Source organism: Teleopsis dalmanni, chromosome 2, assembly GCF_002237135.1.
Source record: "Teleopsis dalmanni isolate 2A chromosome 2, ASM223713v2, whole genome shotgun sequence".
NCBI classification, from domain to species: domain Eukaryota; kingdom Metazoa; phylum Arthropoda; class Insecta; order Diptera; family Diopsidae; genus Teleopsis; species Teleopsis dalmanni.
In genome coordinates this window covers 54,452,897-54,478,816 of record NC_051847.1, presented here as the reverse complement: position 1 = coordinate 54,478,816, position 25,920 = coordinate 54,452,897, and the positions used below count along the sequence as shown (strand labels likewise).

The 25,920-nt window shown below is 28.6% G+C and overlaps 1 protein-coding gene across 3 annotated transcripts in view; it reads right to left on the bottom strand.

The window, feature by feature from the left end:
- LOC119686134 (transcription factor collier) overlaps nucleotides 1-25,920 on the bottom strand; it is a 60,828-nt gene that overhangs the window by 23,369 nt on the left and 11,539 nt on the right. For all 3 annotated transcript variants that reach the window (XR_005252879.1, XR_005252878.1, XM_038100609.1), the window contains exons 2-4: nucleotides 20,502-20,719; nucleotides 18,376-18,431; nucleotides 3,080-3,153 (exon numbers count right to left, since the gene is read on the bottom strand). Coding sequence is in view for 1 of the 3 variants with exons in the window: in XM_038100609.1 (XP_037956537.1) it covers nucleotides 3,080-3,153; nucleotides 18,376-18,431; nucleotides 20,502-20,719 (348 nt within the window). In the remaining 2 variants the exon portion in view is untranslated. The remainder of the gene's footprint in view (nucleotides 1-3,079; nucleotides 3,154-18,375; nucleotides 18,432-20,501; nucleotides 20,720-25,920) is intronic.

Below are 25,920 nucleotides of genomic sequence, written 5' to 3'. Positions count from 1 at the left end.
TTTGGACAAATTTGGCTCTTTATAATTATAAAATAATATATAATTTGTAAGAAAAATATTTGTTTAAACATTTTTAATGTTAAAAAGAAAATACACAGAAGCTTGTAGTTTCTATGATACTAAAAATGGGTAAAATAACTCCAAATAAAGTGCTAGCTTATATCATCGAAAGGATCCGATATAAGAACTCTGTTTAATGTTAAAAAGTAAATACACAGGACTAGGTAACAAATTTCTGAGAAAAATCAATGAATATTATTTTAATAGAAATAAAGTGCTAGCTTATAGCATTGAAATTCGGCGAGACAGACAAAGCATAAGGATCTGATTTAAGAACTCTGTTTTATGTTAAAAAGAAAATACCCAAGACTACATAACAAATTTTTGAGGAAAATTAATAAATTTTATTTTAATATTTATTAAAGAATTATAAGATGATATCTGTATCAATGAAGTTGTCGCAAAAATAATGATATATAGAATCGTAACCATATTACTTTAATTATTGTTATAAATATAATATTTTGGGTTAACATATATTCGATAAGGCAGCGTTAAAAAATAATAATAATTTGTTATCCATTAAAGCTGTTCATATGGATTAAATGCTTCATAGATTATTGCAGTATGTGAAACGCACTCTTTATTTTCGCTTTTCTTCTATTTTTACTTATTTATTTGCATTGCTTTATGTCCTGCAACTGTAACTGTAAAGCCTTTACGTAGCGCCATTTTATGTTTTGGTACTTTTGGTATTTTGCTAGCTTTGTGCTTTGGTGCTACCCCAATATGTGGCCGCATAAAACGTCGGAGCACTAAATTCAGCTACGCAGTTTTCCAAAAAATCACACTCAGTTCATGATGAGACGCAGTTAGAGTTTTTGGGGTGCTTATATTGGTAGAATGAAGGAAGGGTAAGCGCATAAAATAGGATAAAATGAGCCAAATGCCAAGCGATAAAGACGCCATTGTTGTTTACTTTGCATTATTGTAACTGATGATTTTTCTGTTTTCGCATCGTCAAAAGCGTCGCATTGTTGGTCCACTGATACTAACTGGGCAAACTCAAACATTTGCCGTGTTGAGTGCCAATTTCAAATAATAAAAATGGCCAGGCAAGTCCAAAACAAACCGAAATATTGCGTCAAATTTTTCTTTTTTCGTTTGGGGTTTATTTTATTTATTACATTTTTTTTTGTTTTGTTTTGTGCTTTTCCTTTCTTCTCCATTTTTAGTTGTTTCATTTATTTTTTATTTTCCAGTAAAAGGATAAAATTTTCGATTAGATTGCTTACAGAAGCTCAAAAGTCAACAAAATTAAAGTAAAGTAAAATGTGTATATAAAGAATAAAATCTAAAAACAGTATAAAAAGGATATTTCATATGTTATGCATTTAAATATTATAGTACGCTATATTTATAATAGACTTATTGTATTATAATGGAGTTCTTTGACCTAAAAGTCCTTGCAGGTAATGTTGAAATTTTATTAATTTATATGATTTTATATTTTGTGATTAAGAATAACAGATTAATATTTATTTATTTCAGTTACTGTTATCACCGAAGTCATGCATTCTCTAATATTTCACATAAGCTGTGGGGTCAAAATGAACGAGGAACCACTTATTGTGATGCGTGATAATTATGAGCTGATATTTAATCTTGGGATCGTCATATATGTAATCCTAATTCATATTGAATATAATAAATTCAAGTACCTAGATCAAAAACGGATCAATTTTTTTTCATAATTTATTCATATTATTTAGGATTTAATTTTTAAATATTTTTTAAAATTTCTTTTAATTTTACTCATTACATAAATATTGATTTTTTTTGATTAGGTTTACCATATTGGTGAATTAATAATAGTTACTCTTATTTTTCATTAATAACTCGTTTGCAGTCTGCTATAAGTTAGATATTTTCAATTTCCTTGTTAAGTACATACTATATATGAGTAGTGGTACACTACCAATAGTACAAACTCTAAATATGTGAAGAATTATTTTCTTTTTATATATAATAAAGGAAAGATATTTTAATTAAGTGTTGAGAACTACTGTTTATATTTTAAATAATCTTTATGTTAAAATTATTGTAGCTTCCTTTTAATTTTATATTTTTCGAGGAAGATTAACCAAATACTAATACTAATAAAATGAAAACAAAATCTCAATATTCGTTTATAAGCTTTAAAATTCTAAGAAATATATATTGAGCAGTACCCAAGTATCGAGTATGCCATTTTTAATCGTAGCGTCAAAATAAGACTAAAGTAATAGTTACTACTAAAATATGAACACAAAAGGAAAGTAGGCTAACTGATGCCTTAAACGTTGTATGAGTATTTTTGTTTATTTTATTTTTTGATATTTCCTTTTGTATTTGTTAGGCAAAGAGTATAGAAAACGCGGCATGCCAAATTCAAAAGCTCGAGGGATATTTGACTCTCTGGGGATTGAGTTTATTTGCGTTTGTAGTCTTAAGTGAAGGTGTAGATTTCAAAAGTGGAATAAAATAATTCAACATCAACACATACTCCTTTACCAAAATTTACATCCGCATTTGTGATTCTATTATCCTTCTTCGTTCGCGTTTAACCAGAAATTATTGTCTTTGTTCTTTTAAAACCAAAAGAATAAAGGATAATTAGATATACTTATTATTAAGCATTAGACATAATCCTTAACTCTTTAGTAGTGTATTAAAATTAGCATTTAAAAGCTAATGTTAAAATAAAATATTTAAAAGTTAGACCGATTCGAATAGCAAAGAAAGGCAAAGACAAAAATTTTTTATTTAATTTATTAAAATTTGGCAATACTCGAAACAGCGTTGTATGGTCAGCCAAATTTTAATAAATTAAATAAAAAATTTTTGTCTTTGCCTTTCTTTGCTATTCGAATCGGTCTAACTTTTAAATAGTTTCTTTCGTCATAAAAAGACACGCCATTATCGGCAAGAAAAAATTTACCTTAAAATATTTAAATTTCGTAATCAATGCAAAAGATAAATACAAGAATATATAGAAACAATAAAATATTTGTAATACATTATAATATTAAAGACTTACCTGCACATAACTTCATGCGTTAGCAATACTCGACACATTTCAGGATTCTTATCTTGTCCTTCGTATATTATAGCCTGTAAAGGAGAACAATAATTTAGTGCTTGCACTATATTTATGGTATTTGTACAAGAAAAATAAACAAGAAATGTAATACGACCCACATGCATATATTGTTTTATTAAAGATACTAAATACGATATGGATCATGTTTATTTAGCACAGTTTGTATTGTTGTAGACGACTTTAGGAGGAATAAGTTACTCAATTACATATTTGCACTTAAAAAATGGTAATATGTACTGGTAAGTTCTATATTAAAGGTTGATAGCGATTTTTGATTATAAATCATAAATTGTGGTCTAGAAACAATATAAATATAAATATTTACTAATTTTTCTGAATATAAATATCATAAGAAATAAGTGGTTAAGTGTAGTCAAGTCAGAAAAACAAATAAACATTTGTGAAAACAAAAACTCAGTTTTCCCTTTATTTGTTTTCCTTCATTGTAATTAGAACTTTGTTCAGAAAAGATAGAATCGCATGATATCAGTAAAATAGAAACGTATTATTAAAGGTTGCTGAAATTTTAGACGATGTAAACGAAGTTATTTAATAGATTTAGTATTTTTATTTGTAAGACTTTAAGTATTGCTCATAAGAATATTTTTGTTTTCCATTTTTTTACACATATCTAAGAACAAAATTAAGTAATAAAAATTATAGATTATTTATATATCATAGATTTATAAAATATTTTTAAAAATAAATTAATATTTTCGACCTATATTTCAATAAAATTTAATTTCCCGGGCTAAAGGTCGATTATTTAACAACTCAAATTTATAATTAGTAACTCTTAAATATTTCGGAAATCAACTTCAGCATATATATAGAAAAAAACAAAAACAATGTTTATATATAAAAACATATTAAACAATGTTTATATATATGTATATAATTCGAAAATATTTTTTTTTAACAACACAATCTGTTGACCAGGAAATAGCACGCTATTTTGGATTAAAACAATCCAAATCACTTATTGGTACCTATAACAATAAGAGATACCAGGATTGTATGAACCTATCAAAACAAAAACTTAGAATCATCATAGGAATCCTAACAGGGCACTGTAGACTAAAACACCACCTTACAAAACTGGGTATACTTACGGATGCAAACTGTAGATTCTGTGAAGAGAATGAGGAGTCGGCCACACATGTGCTGTTAGTATGCTCTGCGTTAATGCACATGCGAAATAGGCTCCTAGGAATGTATATTCTTACGGAAGAGGCAATAAAACTCTGTAAAGTAGGTTCTATACTACTATTTATTGACGCAACAGGGATAAAGTCCTACTCTAAACCCAGAAGGTGGCACAATAGAACCGACGGTCGCAGTGCCACATTCCCTAACAATAATAATAATAATAATAACACAATCTTTATGAACTCAAAATAAGCTTAAATCCGTCTTTTTATTATTATTGGCATGTTCCTAAGTGATTAACTAAGCAATGGACAATACAATGTCGGCCTGAGTGATAGTATAAAGGACATATAGTAAACAATATACAATTAGTTGACGAATATCAGTAGTCTCACTGATAACCCGATCTTTAGCAAATTAACGATTTTAATCAAATTAAAATAATCTAATCAAAATCGATGAATCAATATATGTATAAATATAATGTGACTAACTTATATCGTGTATAATTCGCAGATTATGAATTACTTTTGTAATTGAAAATGGGTAATTAAATGTTTTCATGTTTGTTAGAAATAATAAAAATAAACAATTAGTAAAAAATTGTGCCACATGGGCGAAACATTTATTTTTGTTTTTTATATTCCTTCTTAACTATAAGGCGCAAACTTTTTATAACAATACTTCATATCATTGTCATACAAAGTGCTATATATCTGACTAGTAAAACATTTGTGCTCATCTGTACCACCCTTACCCTTACGAAAATGTTTAACTAAACTGAAGTACTTTTACTACCTTATGCAAACAAACAAACGAAATAAATTAACTATCTATCAGCCCAGCATGTAAAACCAAGCAAAGCCAAAGGGAAAAAATTGCTAAGGCAAGGCCTCTAATTTAAAAATAATTAAATTCAAATACAAAATATACAAAGGTACAACTTATTCCTGTGTAATCTTATACTCATCCCAAATTAGTGTTATCCTTACAGGAAAAAAAACATGGCATATGCGTCTGAGGGGTGCATCGCCGATGAGGTACAAGTGTGTGCAGTAGTGCACAAGCTATGATTTTTATGAAAAGCCAAATTTATAACAATATTGCGACTTTGACCACAGAATTATAACTGCTAACCTGCACCACAACCACCAACTTAGAAACACCAGCAGCAGTATCAGCAGTGGCAACAGCACCAGCAACAGCAGAAGTAGTAGCGGCAATTGCAGTAGTAGTGGCAGTAGAAAGTTTACTATTTATTTAGCACCCTTCCTATATAGTAGACTGTTAGACACAGTAAGTACAACATATGTGCATTGTTTTCTAGCATCCTTTAACTCATCATTCACCAACATCCTTTTTTCGTAACAAGCCAAATAGATAATCAGAAATTAATTCTTAAAAACGGGCACTATTTCCTCTACAACCCTCATCATATTCTCCTCTGACGGAAAATCATATCTCTTACAAACATAAACCTTTAATATTCAAGTATTGGCAAAAAAGCACAGTTATATATTTTGTCTTTGCCATTGTCATCCCTTATTATCCTCTTTGTCAGGTTAATATTTTCCAATTGAAATTTAATGTATTGGTTTAATGCAACATAAAATACTAGCTCAAAAGAAACAATGCACATATTGCAAATTCAAAATGTGTAAAATATTTCGGGGATTTTATAAAAAAATCATAAAGCAAGAATTAGGTTTACTTATTGTACTTAAAAACGGATAACAAATATACATATGGGTTCACTATCGAATATGTAGTTTTTGTCCAACAGAAACGACAGTACGTAGTTTTCGTTTTGACAGTTCCTTTGACCTTACTCAGCCGCTCTCAATATTTTGACCTTGTTTGACTAATAGCTTTCTCATGTTTTCACTATAAAGTTGCGTTTTGTTTAAATAGTGATTAATACTATATTTAAAAATATCCCTTATCCAATATTAACATTTTGAAATTTTTAACTAAATCTCATTTTGAGTTTGTGCTTAATTCTATCTAATATTCATTTCGATTACTCTGTTTGTTTGACATTTTTGAGACAGTTCTAATTGTGATTGACTAGTTCCCTGAATGGTGCGAGTTGCTTAGAGGCAAACTGAGTGAGCTTATCTAAGATATTGAATATTAGAATTTAACAAAATACTTTGAAACACAAAATGGCTATAAAGCTTTTAAGACATTTGTATGTAACAAGAAACTCTGTATAAACAATATTTTTGATCAAATATACGTTCGTAGGATAACGTTACGTTTCTGTGAGTATAAATGTTACAGAAAAAATTTAGTTTAGATTTTTCACAGATAAAAGCTGTGACAAACTTAGCAATAGCTTTGTATATTAAAACTTACGTATAATCAAACTATTAAACATACAATCAGTTTAAATCGGATCGATACTATTTAATTTTAATGCTATTTAACTGCAGTAATATAAATGATTTATATAGTAAAGAAGCAATATGCAAAACTGAACGACAAAGTTCTATTTTTATGAGCTAACTATAAAGCGTGTCCATATGGCCATGTATGTATATTATTATACTTTAAAAAGAATTTTAACACCGTATTATTCATATGCCTCTTCTTAATACATTATTAGTTCACATATATATGCGACCCTATATACAAAAGCAACATAGTCTATTATAACTATATAGTCTATTATATAACATCTTCTTCGCGGTTTTACAAATGTCATCAGACAACGTCATCAATTTATATATTTTAAATTCACGATCTATTCATTTATATATTATTTGATGAAAAACTTTTACTATAAATAAACATATACCAACATTTATTTCAGCCAACATTTATTACTTAAGCCATTAAGTACGAATCTTACTTAAAGCTCAAGTAAAATTCGCAGGATTGGAAACTTTTTGCTTCAGGTGTAGATCTGGTGATTAATTAGTAATATTCATTGCAATTTTCAGTCACAATAACATATCTTTATTATATTCGTGCATTATCTATTTTTCAGTAAATTTTTTTTATAATAAAACCAAAGAAAGTCATTTTAGAACACCAATTTCGCAAATTATTTAATTAAATTAATTAATTAAAATAAATTTCAGAAAGATTGGAATGCAAATAATACTAGTATTTAGATATATAGTAGGTATTTTACAAAGCTTACCATCAAGAACTACTGTATATCTAAATTAAAACAAACTTTTATCATTGGTTATGTTTAAGCAGGTGTAACTCAAGACGTAAACTATATACATGAAATCGATTTTGTTATAATTGTCATCGATGTAGATATAATCGTATAGCTTCACACAAAACCACATAAAGAAAAAATATCAATATTTAAAGATAAAATTGAAGGAAATATAATGGTTTCGAAGAGCTAAATCAGTCTTCAGCTTAGAATTTTGAAAACTAAAAGAGCATAATCCATATTTATCTGTTATTATGGCTGATGTCCATACAATATCTAGAATTGGTTAAGATATAAAGCTATTTTAAATGTAAGTACACTGCTTAAAATAACCATATACTACCGATATACCATATTTACACATTGCATCACTTCCATGGAAGCAAAATGGTGCTTCTGCCATCCCACTAGGCATTCAGCTACATATATTGATTTGGCTTTCAAAAAGCAATTAAATGTTTTCAAAAGTGAAAACAAACGCGCATAATTATGCTGTTTAAAAGGTTTTTCGTGGTTTCTGTATAATTTTATTTTCAGTAAATAAAACGATTTCGAGTGCACATGGAGCCAGTTTATGAAACGAATTAACATTTGCAATCTGTGTAATTTATTGACAGCGGATATGATAATATCCGGATACATATGCCAGTCCATACATAATGAATTGCATACATAACTTTATGCATATATTGATAGTCCTTATGTACTCATGAATGGTATGGACTTTTTGCGTACATTGTGGGGTATATGGAAACCAGAGCTCCAAATTTTCAACAAACATGAGTGGTTCGGCTCTAGCAACAGCACCAGTTGTGGAGTTGTGGAGTTGGCAAGGGCAGGCATTAAAAGCGTGCGCGGTTTAAAATCAAAGTTTTCTTTCTGTAGGCGAATTTCCGCGTTTATTTTTTTTTTATAAATCGGAATTTTAACACGTACCCCAAAGTGTTGACGCACAAATTAATTTTATCGCTTAATTAACATACAAAAAGATAAGCAGTCAATTGATGATTATGTATTAATTTGAGTACATGTTCGAGGTACTTTTAATGTACTCACAAATTTTCCAGTATTTTTGTTATAGATTATTTTTTGTAATTTTTTGGTCTGGATAAAATTTTTGGTTGTGCTTTTTTTTAATTGTTTGTAATGTATATAAACATTTTAAAGAATCGTGAATGATGCAAAATTATTTTAAATATTATGCATTTACAAATGTTCAGACATTTGTCATATAAAATCTTTTAGCTAAAATAAAATTTAAATTAAATTTTTAAAATGCTTTAAAGATTTAGAAAAGTGTTAATAGAACCGTCTAAAATATTATTTATATTACATAAAACAAAGTCTAAAACAAACAAGATCTTGGAATTAATATACGCTTGAAACACGTAAGTATAGTGATTGAACAGTCACAACTTCTCCTCAACCATTTCTAATACATAATTTGGTTTTACTTTAATGACATATGTTATAAGTTTTATTAACTTGGGTTTGTTCAGCTCTGTCACATAGCTGTTTTACTTTGTTTAGTCTACTCTATTCTCTATACTCTGTCGTTATAGTAGACTTTTCTTAACTTTTTCTCCAAAAATAGTCGGATAGTGACACAATAAATGTTCAATAGTTTCAAGTCTAATATTCTAATGTAATGATGCATTGATAGAGATAGCTTGTACAGAAGGTCTTGCTAGGTGTAATCAAGCTCAAATCTATCAAATAATGGATAGACAGATGTAGGTGGATTGATACAAACACTTCACAAAGTGTTTGTTCTCATTGGCCAGATCTGCTATGGTATCTAACAGGTTTATTTCATTTGCTAGGCATTCTCTATGATTATAGTTATTTTTCTTTGATAACTGATTTAGATTTTTTTTTACTCAGTGAAATAAATACAATTTTCTTGATATATAATTGTAACTTAATTCTGTTCTTTATTTTTTAATTTTTTAGAATTGTCGAATTTTTTTTTTAAATTAACTTAACAATCATATAAACAATTAAGAGCTTATAAAAAAGTATGCAAAATTAAAGCTGTGGCTTTTAATGGTTTTGACTTTATTGAAGTCGAGCTGGAGGTGGAATGCACATATCGTTTTCTGCAGTACACTGCAATTCTAATGTTGCTTTAGTTCATATGTGCTGCCTCTTATCGCTGAAAATTAATCGCGGATATTTGAGTTTAAAATTTCGCATTATTGTATTGCGCGCTGTCGCAATTAATTTCATATTTACAGTTTAGTTGCAGGCTGTGCAATATATAATTTTATCCATGTATCTACACTGAAACATGGAAAATGCTGGCGATTTTTGGGCAAAATAATTTATGAAATATGAGCGCGGCGAAGCAATTCAACACAGCGGTTGTGGCGTGATGTTAATTCGAAACTCAAATTGCGTTCGTAATCCTGAAACGAACTCATAATGCCGGTACCAGAAAACAACGATTGTTTTCATCATATTCGAAAGTGCTACAAAGTAAAGTATTATCTGATCAAATCTAATTATGATTAGAAAGATTTGAAATGTTTGTAAAAATGAAAGGGCTAACACAAAACAAGCCAATCTTATCAGCAAGGGTTGAAATGCATAAAGTGGCGTTAGGTGTGTGCTTTGTCACGTGTTTTACATTATTTTTATTTTTTTTAGAAAAAAAAAATATATCCAAAAAACAAATTTAGGTTTTAGATTGCATGTATAATAAAATACATTTCATTTACAAGCCGATTTGTAACAAGTTATTTACAAATTTTGAATCCATTCATTCTAGGTGTCAACATAATATTGACTCATTGTAGAAGTACAGATTAGAACTAATAACTACTAAGAAATGTAATAATCAGTTATACTATTAATCTTTGTAATCCAATTGAATAAAAACTGTGTTAAAGACTATTGACTTGAAACCTGTTCTAAGAATATGAACCATGCAGTTGGTATGTACAAGTAGCGCTAACAGCCTGTCCCAGGAGAAATCAGACACAGTTCAATTTCAATGAGATACAGCTGCTATAATAGTCTAAGATCAGATTAAAAACGCCATAATTACATATAAGAAATAAATTAATCCTCATAGAAACCGAAGCCACAAATAGTTAGTATTCAAATAATTCTATATGGGCTTAATAATACTATAAATTATTTTAGATTACGAGTATTACAATAAATTAAATTTTATTTTGAATTGATAAAAATATAGAGTATTATTATCTAACATATAACATATAATTTCCAAATCCATTTAAATACCCTATGTTAACTATTGAGAAACATCGATAAATTGAGTTCTGCGGAGATGAATGATTTATGTACTAATCGAATAGACTGTGAGATTGCCAATACTTGATAATCTAGACAAAATAGGAGAAAAACAAAAAATCTTTTGAGTTACGACAAACTTGTACTTTGTATACTTGCTAGAGTACCAATGGGTTAATGTGCTATTCAGCGTATACTTTAAATATGGAGTATTTTGGCAAGTATTTGGCATTAATCAATTATTTTCTAAGCCTATGAACACAACTGCAGCAAAGCAACTTCAATGTCAAAAATATTGGGCTTTTTACTGATATGGCAAATATAATGGATCTTTTTAACTTCTTCTGGAATGTCAAATGGTGAAACAGGCAGAACACAAGAATCTATACTGGAAGCAATAACTTTTTTAGCTCGTGTTTCTACGACAATAATGGGCTGTAAAAGTCTCTAGGAAAAATTGTTTGATATTTTCATAAACACTCGTGTTTTCAATCAAATCTAAGCTAAATAAGTGGTTGTAATTCATCGAAACTTTTTAAATTAATTTTTGTTGAAATGTTGGGGGTTTTTTGTTTGTATAAGTTTCTAGGGTACAGTTCTCTCAAACTCTTCGTATCTCGGTAGATTTTCAAATTGAACTTTCCACATGGTATAATTTTTTTCTGTGATCAAGTAATAACCTTCGAGCTTATCATAACTTACGGAACTTTCAACATCCTGCGTGATCTCAAGAAGCAGAACGTACCTATTTTACATAGTTTTTGATGTTATAAATTTTTCTACAAAATCATATATATCTTTATATTCTATATCATTTTAAGAATATTGCAAATATTTTTGTCTTACTTAATATACATTTTTTTCTATGTAAGTGTTAAGGGTAGAAATCTGCATTTCCATTTTTTTGGAATCTACATGTTTCATAATAAAATGTAATTTTTGAGTAATACTTTCCAAATGTAACTATATGCTAAAAAACAATGATTTAAATCGTGTTTTAACCAATAAATTTTGTGAAATACATTGCTTAAATTTTTACATATCTGATTTATCTCTGGAAATCTGAAAAGTTCATATTTCTCAATAGTGCTTAAGATAAGGTGTGTACCGAGTAACACGCGGCGCATAAAAAAAATATAATTTTGTATCATTTATAACGTTCTTGCATATAAAAGCCAAGCTAATCCGATTAAATGATTGTTCTTTTCCGTAGTTACCTTGTGCACTTCATATTAGCCTTTTTATAGCTGGTGGCTGATGGGCACGAGTAGGCCATACACACAACATCAAATGCAGCACTCGTTCATTTCAATTTTGTGCTCATTCTGAAGGCAAAGATAATGGTAACAGAATAACAAAAACAATAAATAACAACCCTGAATTTTTCAAAAATCTTTTCTTCTCTAATGAGGGATGAACAATTCGCTGATTTATAAATAATATATATTTCTTATCTGATGTTTAAAGATTAAAGATGTGATTATTTTTTATTGTATTTGTGAAGTAGTTACAACTTAAAACGTAAGTCATACTAACGAATTTCAATGAAATTTAATCAGTTTTGAAAAACATTTTTTTTATCTCAGTTCATTTTTAACAAAACACTTATTTAAAAAATTTTATTTTTATATATACCAAAACAAAATTTTTTTTTAAATATTTTATAGTAATATGAAAAACCAATACTAATATATAAATACACGCCCTTAATTTTTTTTAAATTTAGATAAAAATTTACAAAATTTGTTTACTCATTGGGTTGTGCGAATGAGTTCGAAGCTTCTCTGCTCGCTTTACTTAAAAGTGCAATAATTTCCACACGGATAAATGCGCCTAGAAATTCTTATCTTTGTTTAACATACGATAGATTATTTTATCATTGGTGATATTTTATTGAGTCTGAATTACTTTATTTTAAACGATCAGATTATAATTATATAATATATAAAACTAATTTAACAGATTATATTTCTTCTAATTTCATGTCAGTCTTATTTGAAAATTTAGCCTAAACTTATACGATTCTAAAAAGGAGTACAGAAAATGCAAATTATTTACCAGCAGATTGTTTCATTATTGATTTTAAAAGAAAACTATTTAGATATCGCACTTATTTCTCTAACATCTAGAACATTCAGAAAATTAAGCATCTCTTTCAACCAAAAATCCAAGAACTGTATGGAAGAATTGTTTGCAGATACCCTGAACCAGCTGGACTACACGTATTATAAATATAGAACTTCTAGAAATAATTTTCTTTATTAACCATACAAGTTGGTTTTACCCACTAAGAGGTAGATCTAATCAATCTGTAATCTGGTTTTATTGACGAAATTTATTTCTTTTATTTAGATTAATGAATATTAATGAATCTAAATATATAATCCATTGAATGAACCAAATAGCATGTATAACTTTATTCTTATTTTGTGTTAAACTTGCAAAATTTGAACTGCAAAAAAAAATTAAGTTTCATTTGTTAGAATCTCTACTGTGTTTTACTTACTTCAGACTATAAAACTACTGAAGCGAAATTCAAATTCCTAAATATATTCACTTATCTGAAAGGTCCCTCACTTTTACTAACTTAATTGATAGATATTAGTTTGGAATACTTAAAATTTGTAAAGCAATTCGAATTAATAAATTCTTCTACATATCATATACATCTCGTTATAGGAATGTTTGCCTCACAAGTTTTCTAAAAACATAACTGTCTTTAGATTGTCTTACATAAATTTACTCCTGTCAAAATATATTGAGCAAACTGAATTATTAAGGTACATATATCAGTTAAATTCCACTTTGAAAGAAAAAAAAACAGTTCTTTTCAATTATTCTGCGAAATTTTATCTGCATCTATAGTAAGTGTGGTTAAGGTTTACTGTAGCGAGTGCAGATTTTATAGATTTAAAACACTTAACTTATTCAATATTTGATGTTGTTTTACGAATGAAATTCGAGAGAATTAAAACGACAACAATTGTGATGATGAAGCACAAATTGGCGACAAACTAAAAAGCTATCAATCAATTTTGTTAACAAAGCGATGAACACAATGAAAATAATGAAACTTCACAGATAAAAACTCGCATACAGACGACATACCATACCGGCAGTCGAAACCATAAATTCGAAATTATGTGAAAAAACTTCTAACGGTGAACAAATGTTTTTAGATTTCTAAAATAAAATGCATGGCCAGATACACTCTGCAAGGATACTAAACTGTGTTGAGATGTACGAAATTGTAATGAAAAATATTGCCGATGTCAGTACTGTACGTGCTGTAGTAAAAGCTCAGGACATTTTAGCGGTAAAAATGCTTAAACTGTGATTTATCATTTTCTGCTTTTTTCCAGTTTTTCCACTTTTTTATTTTTTATTTTTTATTTTATTTTTCATTTTGTTTATGTTTTCTTGGTTTTTTGTTTATTAATTTTCTTTTCTGTGCTTTACATTCGAGTTGCCTTCGAAATGCAAATGTGGATCAGAGGAAGCAGGATGAGGATGTAGTAAGGCACAATTGACTAACATTGAGTGATAACTTAAAAACAAGTTAAGTTGAAGCTAACTGGATGTGTGTGGCACTGACTCTGGATGCTCTAAATAAAGAAGCACTCCTGTGACTTTAGTGCAAGAGGACGAAGCAAACATACCGACAGCAGTCGGTAGCAGTCATATACAAAATAACAGGAGCAAATGCTGACAACACAGGCAACAGTTTTGGTTTTACGTCTATTTTTTGCGAAACTTTTTTATTCTGTTTTGATTGTTTATGTTTTTTCCTTATTTTTTGCAACCGGAGGCATTGTTTTACAAGTCCAGAGGATCAACGAATCAACGCTGTTGGCTTAAAATGTTTAAACACTCGTAAAGTTAAACAATTTGTTTCGTTAATTGTTAAACGATGCAACAGGATGATGAAAAGGACAAAATAAAAAACTTAAAAAGTATGGATTTTTATATTTTTTTCATTGGATTTATTTTTTATGGAATCACTGAAATACACTGAAAAGTTCGGACCCATTAAATTAGCAACATTTGTAGTAAATTTAAATAATGAAAACATGTTTCAACACAATTTAATTAAATTTATTAATATTGCTAAAGAAAGAGATTATTTTTAAATGTATTACTATCATTAAATATCAAAAATAATTTTATTTATAGTTGTTAAGAAAAACAACTTAAAGTAACCGCGAAAATATATTTTAATTCTTAATTTATAAGCTTAGTTTAAATATAACGGCTGTTTTATATTGAACTAAACAATTTATCTATCAATATTCATATTAAATATTATAAGTTTCAATGAGTAATTCTAGTTCGTTTTCTTTAAATCAATCAACTAATCATCGTTGCTGTATAGATTTATGTGACTTATAGCATTTATAGTTAGGTTATGATATACCGACGATCTTAAGAATCCACTTATGCCTACTGGTCTATAGCGATACGTTATAAATAAAAACTCAGAGTTTTAAGGACCACCTTGAACCTTCGGCAAAGATTAAAATGCTTTTTAGAGAGAGGTCCTGGAGTTGCCCAAGAGCCTTAAAAAAACAGGCCACTAAAATAGTAACGACGTCGTGCATGCATGCATGCGCTGAATAACAACAAAACAAATGTGAAGCACTTTCATGGTCTCTCTCCACAACTGCTAAAGGTGATGAAAAGGGAGATTTCATCTTTTAGCACGGTTCCCTAAACGTCTGTAACCCGTGAGCAAACCTACCACAATACTGATAGCTTTACGGGGCATCTCAATGAGACTACTGAATATTTTTTAATATAATGTGCTAACTTGCTTATACATGCGTATATATCGTTATATCTTCCCATCTTTTATTAAAAAGTTCAGCACAGAAAGAATTTAATAATAGTTTGCATGACTTCTACGATATTCCCAGATTTTTTAGGTGTTCCAAGTGATTATCTGAAGCATCCCGTCTCGCTAGCTAGTCTGCCTTGCAATACCCGAAAATATTCCGGAAACCCAAAGTAAAGAAATGTTAAATTGCATCGACACTCGTTTAGAGAGGTATAGAACTAAAAACTATATTAAATGTAAATTGAACTGAACTCTAAGACTTTAAAGCAACTTGACTGTCTGATAGTATGTATATTATTGTATTATATTTATTTATTTAAATGTATTACCATTTATATTGGATTTACTCGATAACTCTATATAATGACTTGAAGAGAAATTTTTAAAACCAGCAAATTATATTCGGTTCTTATTGATAGTAATAGTTTTAGTACGTATTAAGTAGATTAACGTCAAAACCATATTGACTATATTCTGAAAAGAATATTTTATCGGAAACTAATCAGATAAAATTACAACTGGAAAAGTCCAATACTATTACAAAATAAGTTCAGTAATTATTATATCAAATGAATATATAATATGAACTAAGAATACCTTTATTGGTTTAGAAAGTCTTATCAAAGTATATATTTATGTTATGTTTATTTTAAAAGCTCCAACACACAAAATACATAAAATATATTGTATATTTCTATATGGTTAATTTTCACGGAAATATTTTTTCTTTTTATTTAAGTTCATGCCTTTAAAATTTAAATTTGTAAAAATTGTATGCAGTTTTCATATCTGCTACAGTCTGCAACACTTTATCTTTGTCTTTTGCATAACATTTTTACACCTACCATTTTAAAAAATAAAGAATAATTATTTTTAAAATTATTATAATTAGTTGAGATAAAAAAACTTATTTAGATATGAGATGTATAAATTTACAAGCATCGTTTTTTTATACATCGTTATTCCGTGGTATATACCACATGGATTTTAATGGTCATTTTTGTTCAAATAAAATATAAAAAATAAAATTTTATTTTAAGAAAGTTTAATGAAGGAATTAATTTTATTCTAATAAAAAAGGAATTCATTTTTTAATTAAAAAGATATAGATAAAAATGATTATGGAAGGTTCTCATAATGTAAAAATCAAACATATTTTCGTTCAAAACAAACATACTATTCTTTTGAGTTCCTGGTCTAAACAAATTAATCTCTTAATTTTTGATTTAGTTTAATGAAATTTGGTCTATTGATCTTGAAATGAAGCTAGAACATTATCGAACTGAATTAAGTGAACAACTATGCAAACTTTTTTCAAAAATAATTGTTGAAAATTTGTATTTAGTTTTTATATGGTTGCCATATATGTTTCTATTTTAAAATACTTAATACACTTTTAGTAGTTTAATAGTTGTATCATTCTTTAAAAACTACACTATTAAATACAAATACGATATTATTGTTGTTATTAAATAAATTACACACAACTTTAACAAGATTTCGTATAATAAGTAGACCATTCATATCTAGTTTTGCAATCTATATATATAGTATTCTAAGATTTATGTTCACAATTCTTTTGTTGAAATCTGGTTATTAAATCTCATATTTCATAATCAATGTCAATGATTGTTGCACATTTTTTCCTATTATCTTTCTGCATTGTTCGAATCCAACTTTTTTAAATAGTTTAACATTTTTTCAATCTAAGGTTACAAATTTATTATCACAAGAGTAAATCATCAAGAGTAAACTATCGCATTAGTTTTATTTTCAATCTTACTTAGATGGATACCAATTGGATAATTGTGTTTTCAAATTAGTATTCTGAGATTTACATAATCATTTCTTTTATAAATGTGCTCTTCTTTAAATTTAAAAAGTATGTATTTAAATTTAAATAACACAAAAACAATTTTGTATGCTCATTATATTAGACAGATTTCATTACCAATGAATTTATGTGCCTTGAACTTAATAACTGAGTGCATCAAATTTCAATCAAATATCATTAAATAGATGTAGAGTTCTATACTTATTGATAAATGAATAAGTGGATTCATTGCGATTTGCCCTCCTCCGTCTATTGCCTTTACCCAGAGTCTATAAAAATTTGTCACCCTAGAAATTAATTGCCCTTGAAAACGGGAAGCATAAGAGCAACATTGAAACGCATTTTCTTTTGAGCTAGTGTTCATTTATTCCAGTGTTCAATTCAGTAATTTAACAACCTATAAACGAGCACAGGAAGTATATATGTCAAAATTTACACAATAGAGACATATGGTCAGTCCGGTAGTAATTCTTATGCTATGTTCGCATTTTGGAACGTTTATGTGCAAATTTTTTTACAAGCTGTAGAAAAACGCACACCAAATTCACCCACAACAATGCATGGCACATAAATAGAAGAAAAGGGTCTAGGTACACCCTTTTTCGTTGGTTACTACATCAAGTACTAGCGCTCTTTGACAACTCAATTTATGGTTGTTTCACTGGTGCTGCGTGCAGGACACACTTAATTAACTGTGACAATCAATTTCGAATGCAACTTATGTTAGAATCAGCAAGAGAAATTTTTTATTTTCGTTGTACATTTTTACTAGAGAACACAATCATAGACACCCAAACAAATAGCTAAAATCAAACACCCACAAAAATAGGCAAATGAAGATGAAAAACAAACCGTAGAAAAAATCCAAATCTAAACGATAATAATTTATTGACTTCGGTAGTAGCATCCTTTTAACTTTTAAGTATTCACGTCCGAATGAAAGCAATTAATGTAATGAATTTGTTACTTTAAGTGTAACTTACCTGCTTCGTTACGGAATCGATGAGTCGCACAAATATGTCCTGTTCTTGTCGCGCACCTGTTAATGAAAAATAAAAAGGATTAAATAGGTATATAAGGATTTTATTTTAAAAAGAGAAAAATTTTACTTTAGTGTGAAGAATCTTACAAAAATATATGAGTTAAAGAAAATGGTTATTTTTCTTCGTTTCATTAAATATATACATGCTTAAAATCAAAGTTTAATAAATATATATATATGTAAGAAAAAAAACAAATCCGTACAACTGACGACCTTACGTAGAGAACCTATGTCAAAAAATATCAAATTATGTAGATGTAAGCTGTAGTAATTCCAAATCTCTAGCGCTGCTACTTGAAATCTGACCGCAGTCATCAGAATTCTTATCTATTCATACATAAGTAAAACAAACAGTTTTGAACGCATATTTGTAACTACAATTTAAGCACAGAGACAACTACCAAAATGTTTGGAAACTGAGTTTTAATTAATCTAAAAAATAAGAAAAACCAAAAATTTAATAGACTTACACGCAGTTTTATACAAAATTTAGATAATAATGGACAAATTATTTTCAAAATTTACATTTTCAACAAATTTTCAGTGACATGTTTTTAAATAATAACTATTGATAATTAGTCCTAACTCTTGAAAAAATGTAATTAATCAAATAAAATAAAAAAAGGTGTTTATTTCGTACAATATATACGTTAAGGTTACAAATAGAAAAGATCTAGAGGACTTAAATAACGCAAGGTTAGAAGCTAGAAGCCTTGCCTTTCATCAGGCAAGAGTTCTCTTAGATTTAAGAGGAAATTATTATTTATCGTTTGATATACTATTTCTGGCGTACGCGAAAACGAATATACGGACAAACTAGCCAGAAAAGGAGCAGCCACACCGATGATGGGGCCGGAACCTTTTTGTGGACTAGGAAATAGTAAGCTTCTTTCTCTCACAAAAATAAAGGAGAATCAGAATAAAAAGGATTATTGGGATAATATACAAAGATTAAAACAATCCAAATCACTTATTGGTACCTATAACAACAAGAAATATCAGGATTGTATAAACCTATCAAAAGAAAAACTTAGAATCATCATCCTATAGGGCACTGTAGACTGAAACACCACCTCACAAAACTGGGTATACTTACGGATGAAAACTGTAAATTCTATGAAGAGAATGAGGAGTCGGCCACACATGTTAGAATGTCCTGCGCTAATGTACATATGAAATAGGCTCCTACGAATGTATATTCTTACGGAAGAGGCAATAAAATTCTGTAAAGTAGGTTCTATACTACGTTTTATTGACGCAAAAGGGTTTAAAGACAGGGCTCTCTAAGTTCAGAAGGGGGCACAATAGACCCGACGGTCGCAGCGTCACATCCCCTAACAATAATAATATACTATTTCTATTTAACTTTTATAATGAAAATATTACAATTGGTTAAGCCAGCTAATATCATTCAGTTATTTTTAAATTTTAAATTTAAAATTTTTTTAAAATTACTCTAAAAAATAAATTTTAAATAAAAATTTTTTTTTGATTACTCTAGAAAAAGTAAGAGCATTAATATTTAAATTTTTTATTTGAAAAATGGTTTAGCTATGTAGACATCAAAAAAAAATTTACTATCACTGCTTCTAATAATTTGGATCTGTATTTTACAATTTCTTTGTCAATCTCACTAATTTACTTACTTTTTCTAATACCTACATCTCGGTAATATAGGCTTACTGTATTCGAGAAAATATTGTTAGCATATTAGTATTCAGAATGACTGAGATGGAATTCAGATTTTAAATAAAAAAGTTGAGGGGATCTGAACAATATATTCTAGACTGAAATTATTTCAAATGTCACAAAGAAAAGAGTGTAGTCCTAGCTATTACTGATTTCATATTAAATCCTATTCAATCGAATTTTGCTATGTTACTTACTCATTACGAAATAGAGATAGTTAAAGAATTCATACGAGTATTAACATTTCTTCATCAAATTTATATTTCAAACAAATTTAAAAAACAACTTCCTCATTACACAAACAAAACTTTATACTCGTATTAAATAATGAGTGAATGTAAAGCCTTAACAAAGTTTCAAGTTACATATTTTACTTACCATTTGCATAGAGTAGTTGCAATCGGTATTGAATACCATTATTTGTTTTTGTGGCATCGGATTCAGAATCCTTTTCAATAAATCCTATAAATGCTGTACGTTCAATTTCGATGGGCTGCCCAGCACGGTCGTATAGAGCAATGACGAAATGGAAAAAATTTGATTTTCTTAAATTACTCGGAGGCTGTTTTTCAAAATGAGCCCGTCCAATACCCAAACTGTAATATAAAATTGAAATATTATAGTCATTACATATGTATGTATTAAAAATTATATTTAAATAAATTTTATAAAAAGAATTCTAATTTTAGTGGTTTTTTAAAATTATAATTCATTATGTACATCAAAATTTTATTTTGTATAAATACTCTAAGTCCATGTAGGAGGTAGAATACATATTTAGGCCGCAGTGTAAATAATACTAGTAATGAAATTTCAAAGGATCTAAGGATTTATTTATACAGGTCACTTGGAATTAAACCATTTCATTAAATAATATAAAGAACTTAAAACGAATATTTTTATGATATACTTTTTTTACTGTTTGATAAGCAATTAACTATAGATAATATCCTTTTATATTAATTTCTGCAAAAATATACAGACTAGTCAGTTATTGGTCGAACCGTTATTTTACTTTTCAAAATATCCTATTATGATTGAAATGTCTTAAGAGGTGGTTACAACTGTTCTAATGAGATATATCACTATTCTAATTCCACAAAATGCTAAAAGTACAAAATACAACTTAATAATTCGTAGTCAATCAACTTATTGAATATCTTTTGATTATTTTTTTTTTACATTGTATACTACTTAAGTGTTAATTATAATTTTACGACATGCTAGATAGTACTAGATAATTTTAACAATGTAAGGATATTAGATATTCATTCTTGTGTAACTTGAATTTTGTAGTGTTCTTATCTATCTATATATGTTAGCGTGTCACTTGTCAAAAAAACCTCTAATTTAGTTTTATGAAATATGTATCTGTGTATTATTATAAGTCCTGAAAAATTTGGGAAAATAAATACACAAAGAAGCTAGTTTATTAAATAAATAATCAGAAACAATGCATTAAATGTCCTTAAATTTATGATATAACTTTTTTATATTTTGAAGGACATACGAACAAATAAACCCAAACTCAAACTATAATTAAAAGAATTTAACATGTTCACATATATGAGTATATGTTTGGCTTATGAGGTCATAGGCAATGACTATGTCCTGTCTACTGTACTGATATCTTCATTTCAGTACTTGCGGTTGGTGTGGCCATAGCATATATGTTGACAGTCAACAATGTGCTGCTACTGTGTTCAGCTCTACTTAAGTTAGTTATGTGTCATTGATGGGTTAATTTTGTAAAGGTAAATGTGATTAGCAAAGTGACCCTTACGGCTGAGAAGTGAGGTTGTAAACGCCTTCGCTTGCTAGTGCACGAATTGCATACATATCTTTCAACGAGTTGCACTGTAACCAACAGCAATTTTACCTATACATACGATACAACATGTTCATATTTATACGAGGAGCAATTTAATTTAGAAAATGCTGATTTTATCTGATTTTGTTATTTATACAAAAAAATGTTAAATGTTAAGAGCGAAGAGTTCTTTTGACGACAGCTCTACAACAAAGACAGACTACATATGGGCTATGCCTTACGCAGAGCAATTATATGTCCATTAAAAGTGTATTAATGATATATAAATGCAAAACAAACACAAAATTTAAATATTCTTGCTTTGTAAGTTTCACGTAACTCTAATGGGGCGGCCTGATAGAATATTTAACTCAATAATAATTTAAATATTTGTGTGACATTTTCTTTCGATTTTATTTACGTACATGCATTCAGCCAATTGCATATTTAAGAATTACAAGAACTCTTGATACTAAAATTTAAATTTTATTGTGTAATGCATCATAATTTATCAGTATTATACGATGCCCATATATTTCATACCTTCATTTTGTTGCAATGCGAAAAATTTCACAACTTTTTATTGGACACGAAAAACACAATTGCCGTCATAAATCATGATCATTAAAATTTTCACAATCGATTTCGTTGCAATTTGCAAAATCCTTTCTACTTTCACATAAATTTCACAATGCAAATTTACTACAAACTTCATTTTATTGTTGTTGGGAAAATGCTATTTTATTATAAGTCGCTTTTGGAAAGGATAAGGAAATAATGCTGCATTTATTCCATTCAAGTAATTTAAGATATACCTTTGCATGTAGGATTTTATATTGCAGTTATAAGGGTTATTATATGTTATTTAGGAGATTTATTTAGGAATATAAGTACTAATTTTAATTTTAAATTTTTTGTGCTTTATTTTAGGTTTATTAATATAATTTTCAACTTTAAGTGTAGAAGGGACAAACTATATGTCCACTTAACGTATATTTAACAATATAATTCTTTGTTTTTATAAAGAATAACTCATTGGTTTAGAGTACTTAAGAAAACCCACACTAAACAAAAACTATTTTTATATAGTTAAAACTCACATATCTTAACAACTTCTTTGATAAACTTTTTTATATTGTCTTTTAAATTGATACTAAACATCGGAGCGAATGAGTAACAATATTTGGTATCACATAATTTTGTGCGTGTTTATAGAAAAAGGGGAAAGTAGTGTCATTTTATAGCCTATTGTTAAGAAAGGCAATAATGTTCAAAAACTAGTTCAAACGAATTCTCAATAACGATATTACACGATATATACAATATTCGGAAAAATTGACCAACACTTCTCAAATGATAGCATCTTTGAACACTAACTGCTTCAATTAATATTGAATAATATTTCCTCTACTCTTACTTTTTGGATCAACGAATCACTTCTCTTTTTTTAACATTATATTTTCTTTTAAACCAAACATTGTTATAATCATATATGATTTGTTTTAATTTCTTGATAAAGTTTAATATTAAGTCCAAACAAATATTATTTTAATTAAAATAAAAACTAATAAATAGTATATCTGAAATATATAAACTAGCATACCATCCAATTATGCAATTACATACAATTAAGTATGTTAATAATTATATTTATAACTATTTAAATTTATAGAAAATATAGTTTAGGATTCTTATATGGAATATGCAATTAGAAAATAGAAAATAATATAAAATTGAATATTACTATAACCCAAACACTTCCATTATAGACTAATCGTAAAATGCTTAGAATTGAACCTTAGAACATGTAAGTCTACCTCATTGCAGGCTTTTTAAGTATGTACTATTTCTGGGTTACGTTATGTTAGGTGTTATGACGTAGTCTATTGGTAGTCTATAGGTCTATTGTGATACAACGCAGGACTTTTGCTACAATCATTCTGTATTTTCTTACAAATATGTTATCAGACATAAAATAATTGCAAAGGCAGGGAATAGCTTTCATTTAGAATATTTGTGTGATATTCTAATGTAAGCGTAATTGAATGTATGCAATTGAAAACAGATTTATTAGTGCTGAGTGTTCATATCTTTTTATTTCCTATCTGTTATGAAAGGTTTACATCTTTTTCTATAACTGCGGTAAGTGTGTAATTTGTTTACGCTCTGGTGACCACCAGCTTTCAAAGATGGGATTAAACCACGCTGGCATCTGCAGATTCTGTAAAACAGAACGAAATATATGCTAAATATTTTTAAATAAAAGCTTTTCATTGATTTTGGTTTAAGAGTGGATAATTTTATTTAATAAGATTCTGTAAGAGACAGGGTGAAACTTTTATCCATATTACTCGTATATGTTCTAGCCATATGATTGTCAGGAAACGAGCCCAATAGCTTATTTTGATATTTTTATTCAAAAGAAGGAGATCTAAAACCAAAAGATATTAAACTTATTAACAGCCTTAAGTTGTCCAGTTTATTTAGGAGGCTCACAACTTTAAAAGCACAATAGAACTTAAAGGTTGCAATATACCATTATTTCATTCCAATTATAATAATAGCAAACAATGATGGTCTAAGTAATTGAAGAATAAGTCCACAATTATTTGTTTTTTTTTTTTATATTACATGTAGCATACACTTAAAACTATTAGCAATAATTAGTCCAAGATATTATACATTTCTATTCCATTTAAAAATTTTACTCTTTACTCACCAAATAAATGCTATCACATCATTTAGTGGCACTTACTAGTGATAATAACTGTCGATTAGACTGACTGGTGAAAACTCAAAAACTACTTGTTGCGACCCAATACTTCTCTAAAGAGGTATTTATAACAATATTTTTTCCGAAAAGAGTTCGATGTTATAATTCAAAAACGAAGAAACTAATGTGCATATTAATATGCAGTCATCAATTCTTCCCATTATATTGCCCAATATACTTAGTACAGTCGATATTTATTTCATTACTTTAAAAATATCATGACAAACTTAATAAAATTTTATTTGATAAAAATCATTATTTTTACAATTATGATTTATTAATGACATGAGATTAAAAAAATAATATTTTACTTCTGATGTGGTTAAGTGGTCTATTTTCAATATAATAATTGATTAATTATTGGAATCTATATTTGCAATTGAGAAGCTGGGCGACAGGAATATGGCTCGAAAATTCTATCAAAAAATTAAAAGCCTGACAAATGGTTATAAACCCGGAGCTAATTCCTGCAAAGATGAAAACGGTAATCTGGTGATAGATGTCCAAAGCATGCTTAATATTTGGAGGGATCACTTCTCGAAACTACTAAATGGCGGTAGTAGCAATGTGACTGAAAGCGAAGATGATCCCGAATTTTCAATCGTTGACGATGAAATAGTCGTCTCGCCTCCCGATCATAATGAAGTTAAAACAGCTATAACGCGGCTCAAAAGCAACAAAGCTGCAGGCGCCGATGGTTTACCGGCTGAGCTGTTTAACGCTGGTGGCGAAGAGCTATCTAAATGCATGGTACAGCTAATTCGCAACATTTGGTCGGATGAATGCATGCCCAACGATTGGAATTTAAGTGTGCTTTGCCCAATCCACAAAAAAGGTGATCCTGCAAACTGCGCCAACTACCGCGGGATCAGTCTTTTAAATATCGCATATAAGGTTCTATCAAACGTACTATGTGAAAGATTGAAGCCAATCGTCAACCAACTGATTGGACCTTATCAGTGTGGCCTCAGACCTGGCAAATCCACTCAAGACCAGATATTCACAGTACGTCAAATCCTGGAGAAGACTCAAGAAAAACAAATCGACACACACCACCTATTTGTCGACTTCAAAGCTGCTTTTGACACTACGACTAGAAGCACACTCTATGCCGCTATGTCTGAATTTGGTATCCCAGCAAAACTTATACGGCTATATAAAATGACGTTGAGCAACACCACCAGCTCCGTTAGAATTGGAAAGAACCTCTCCGA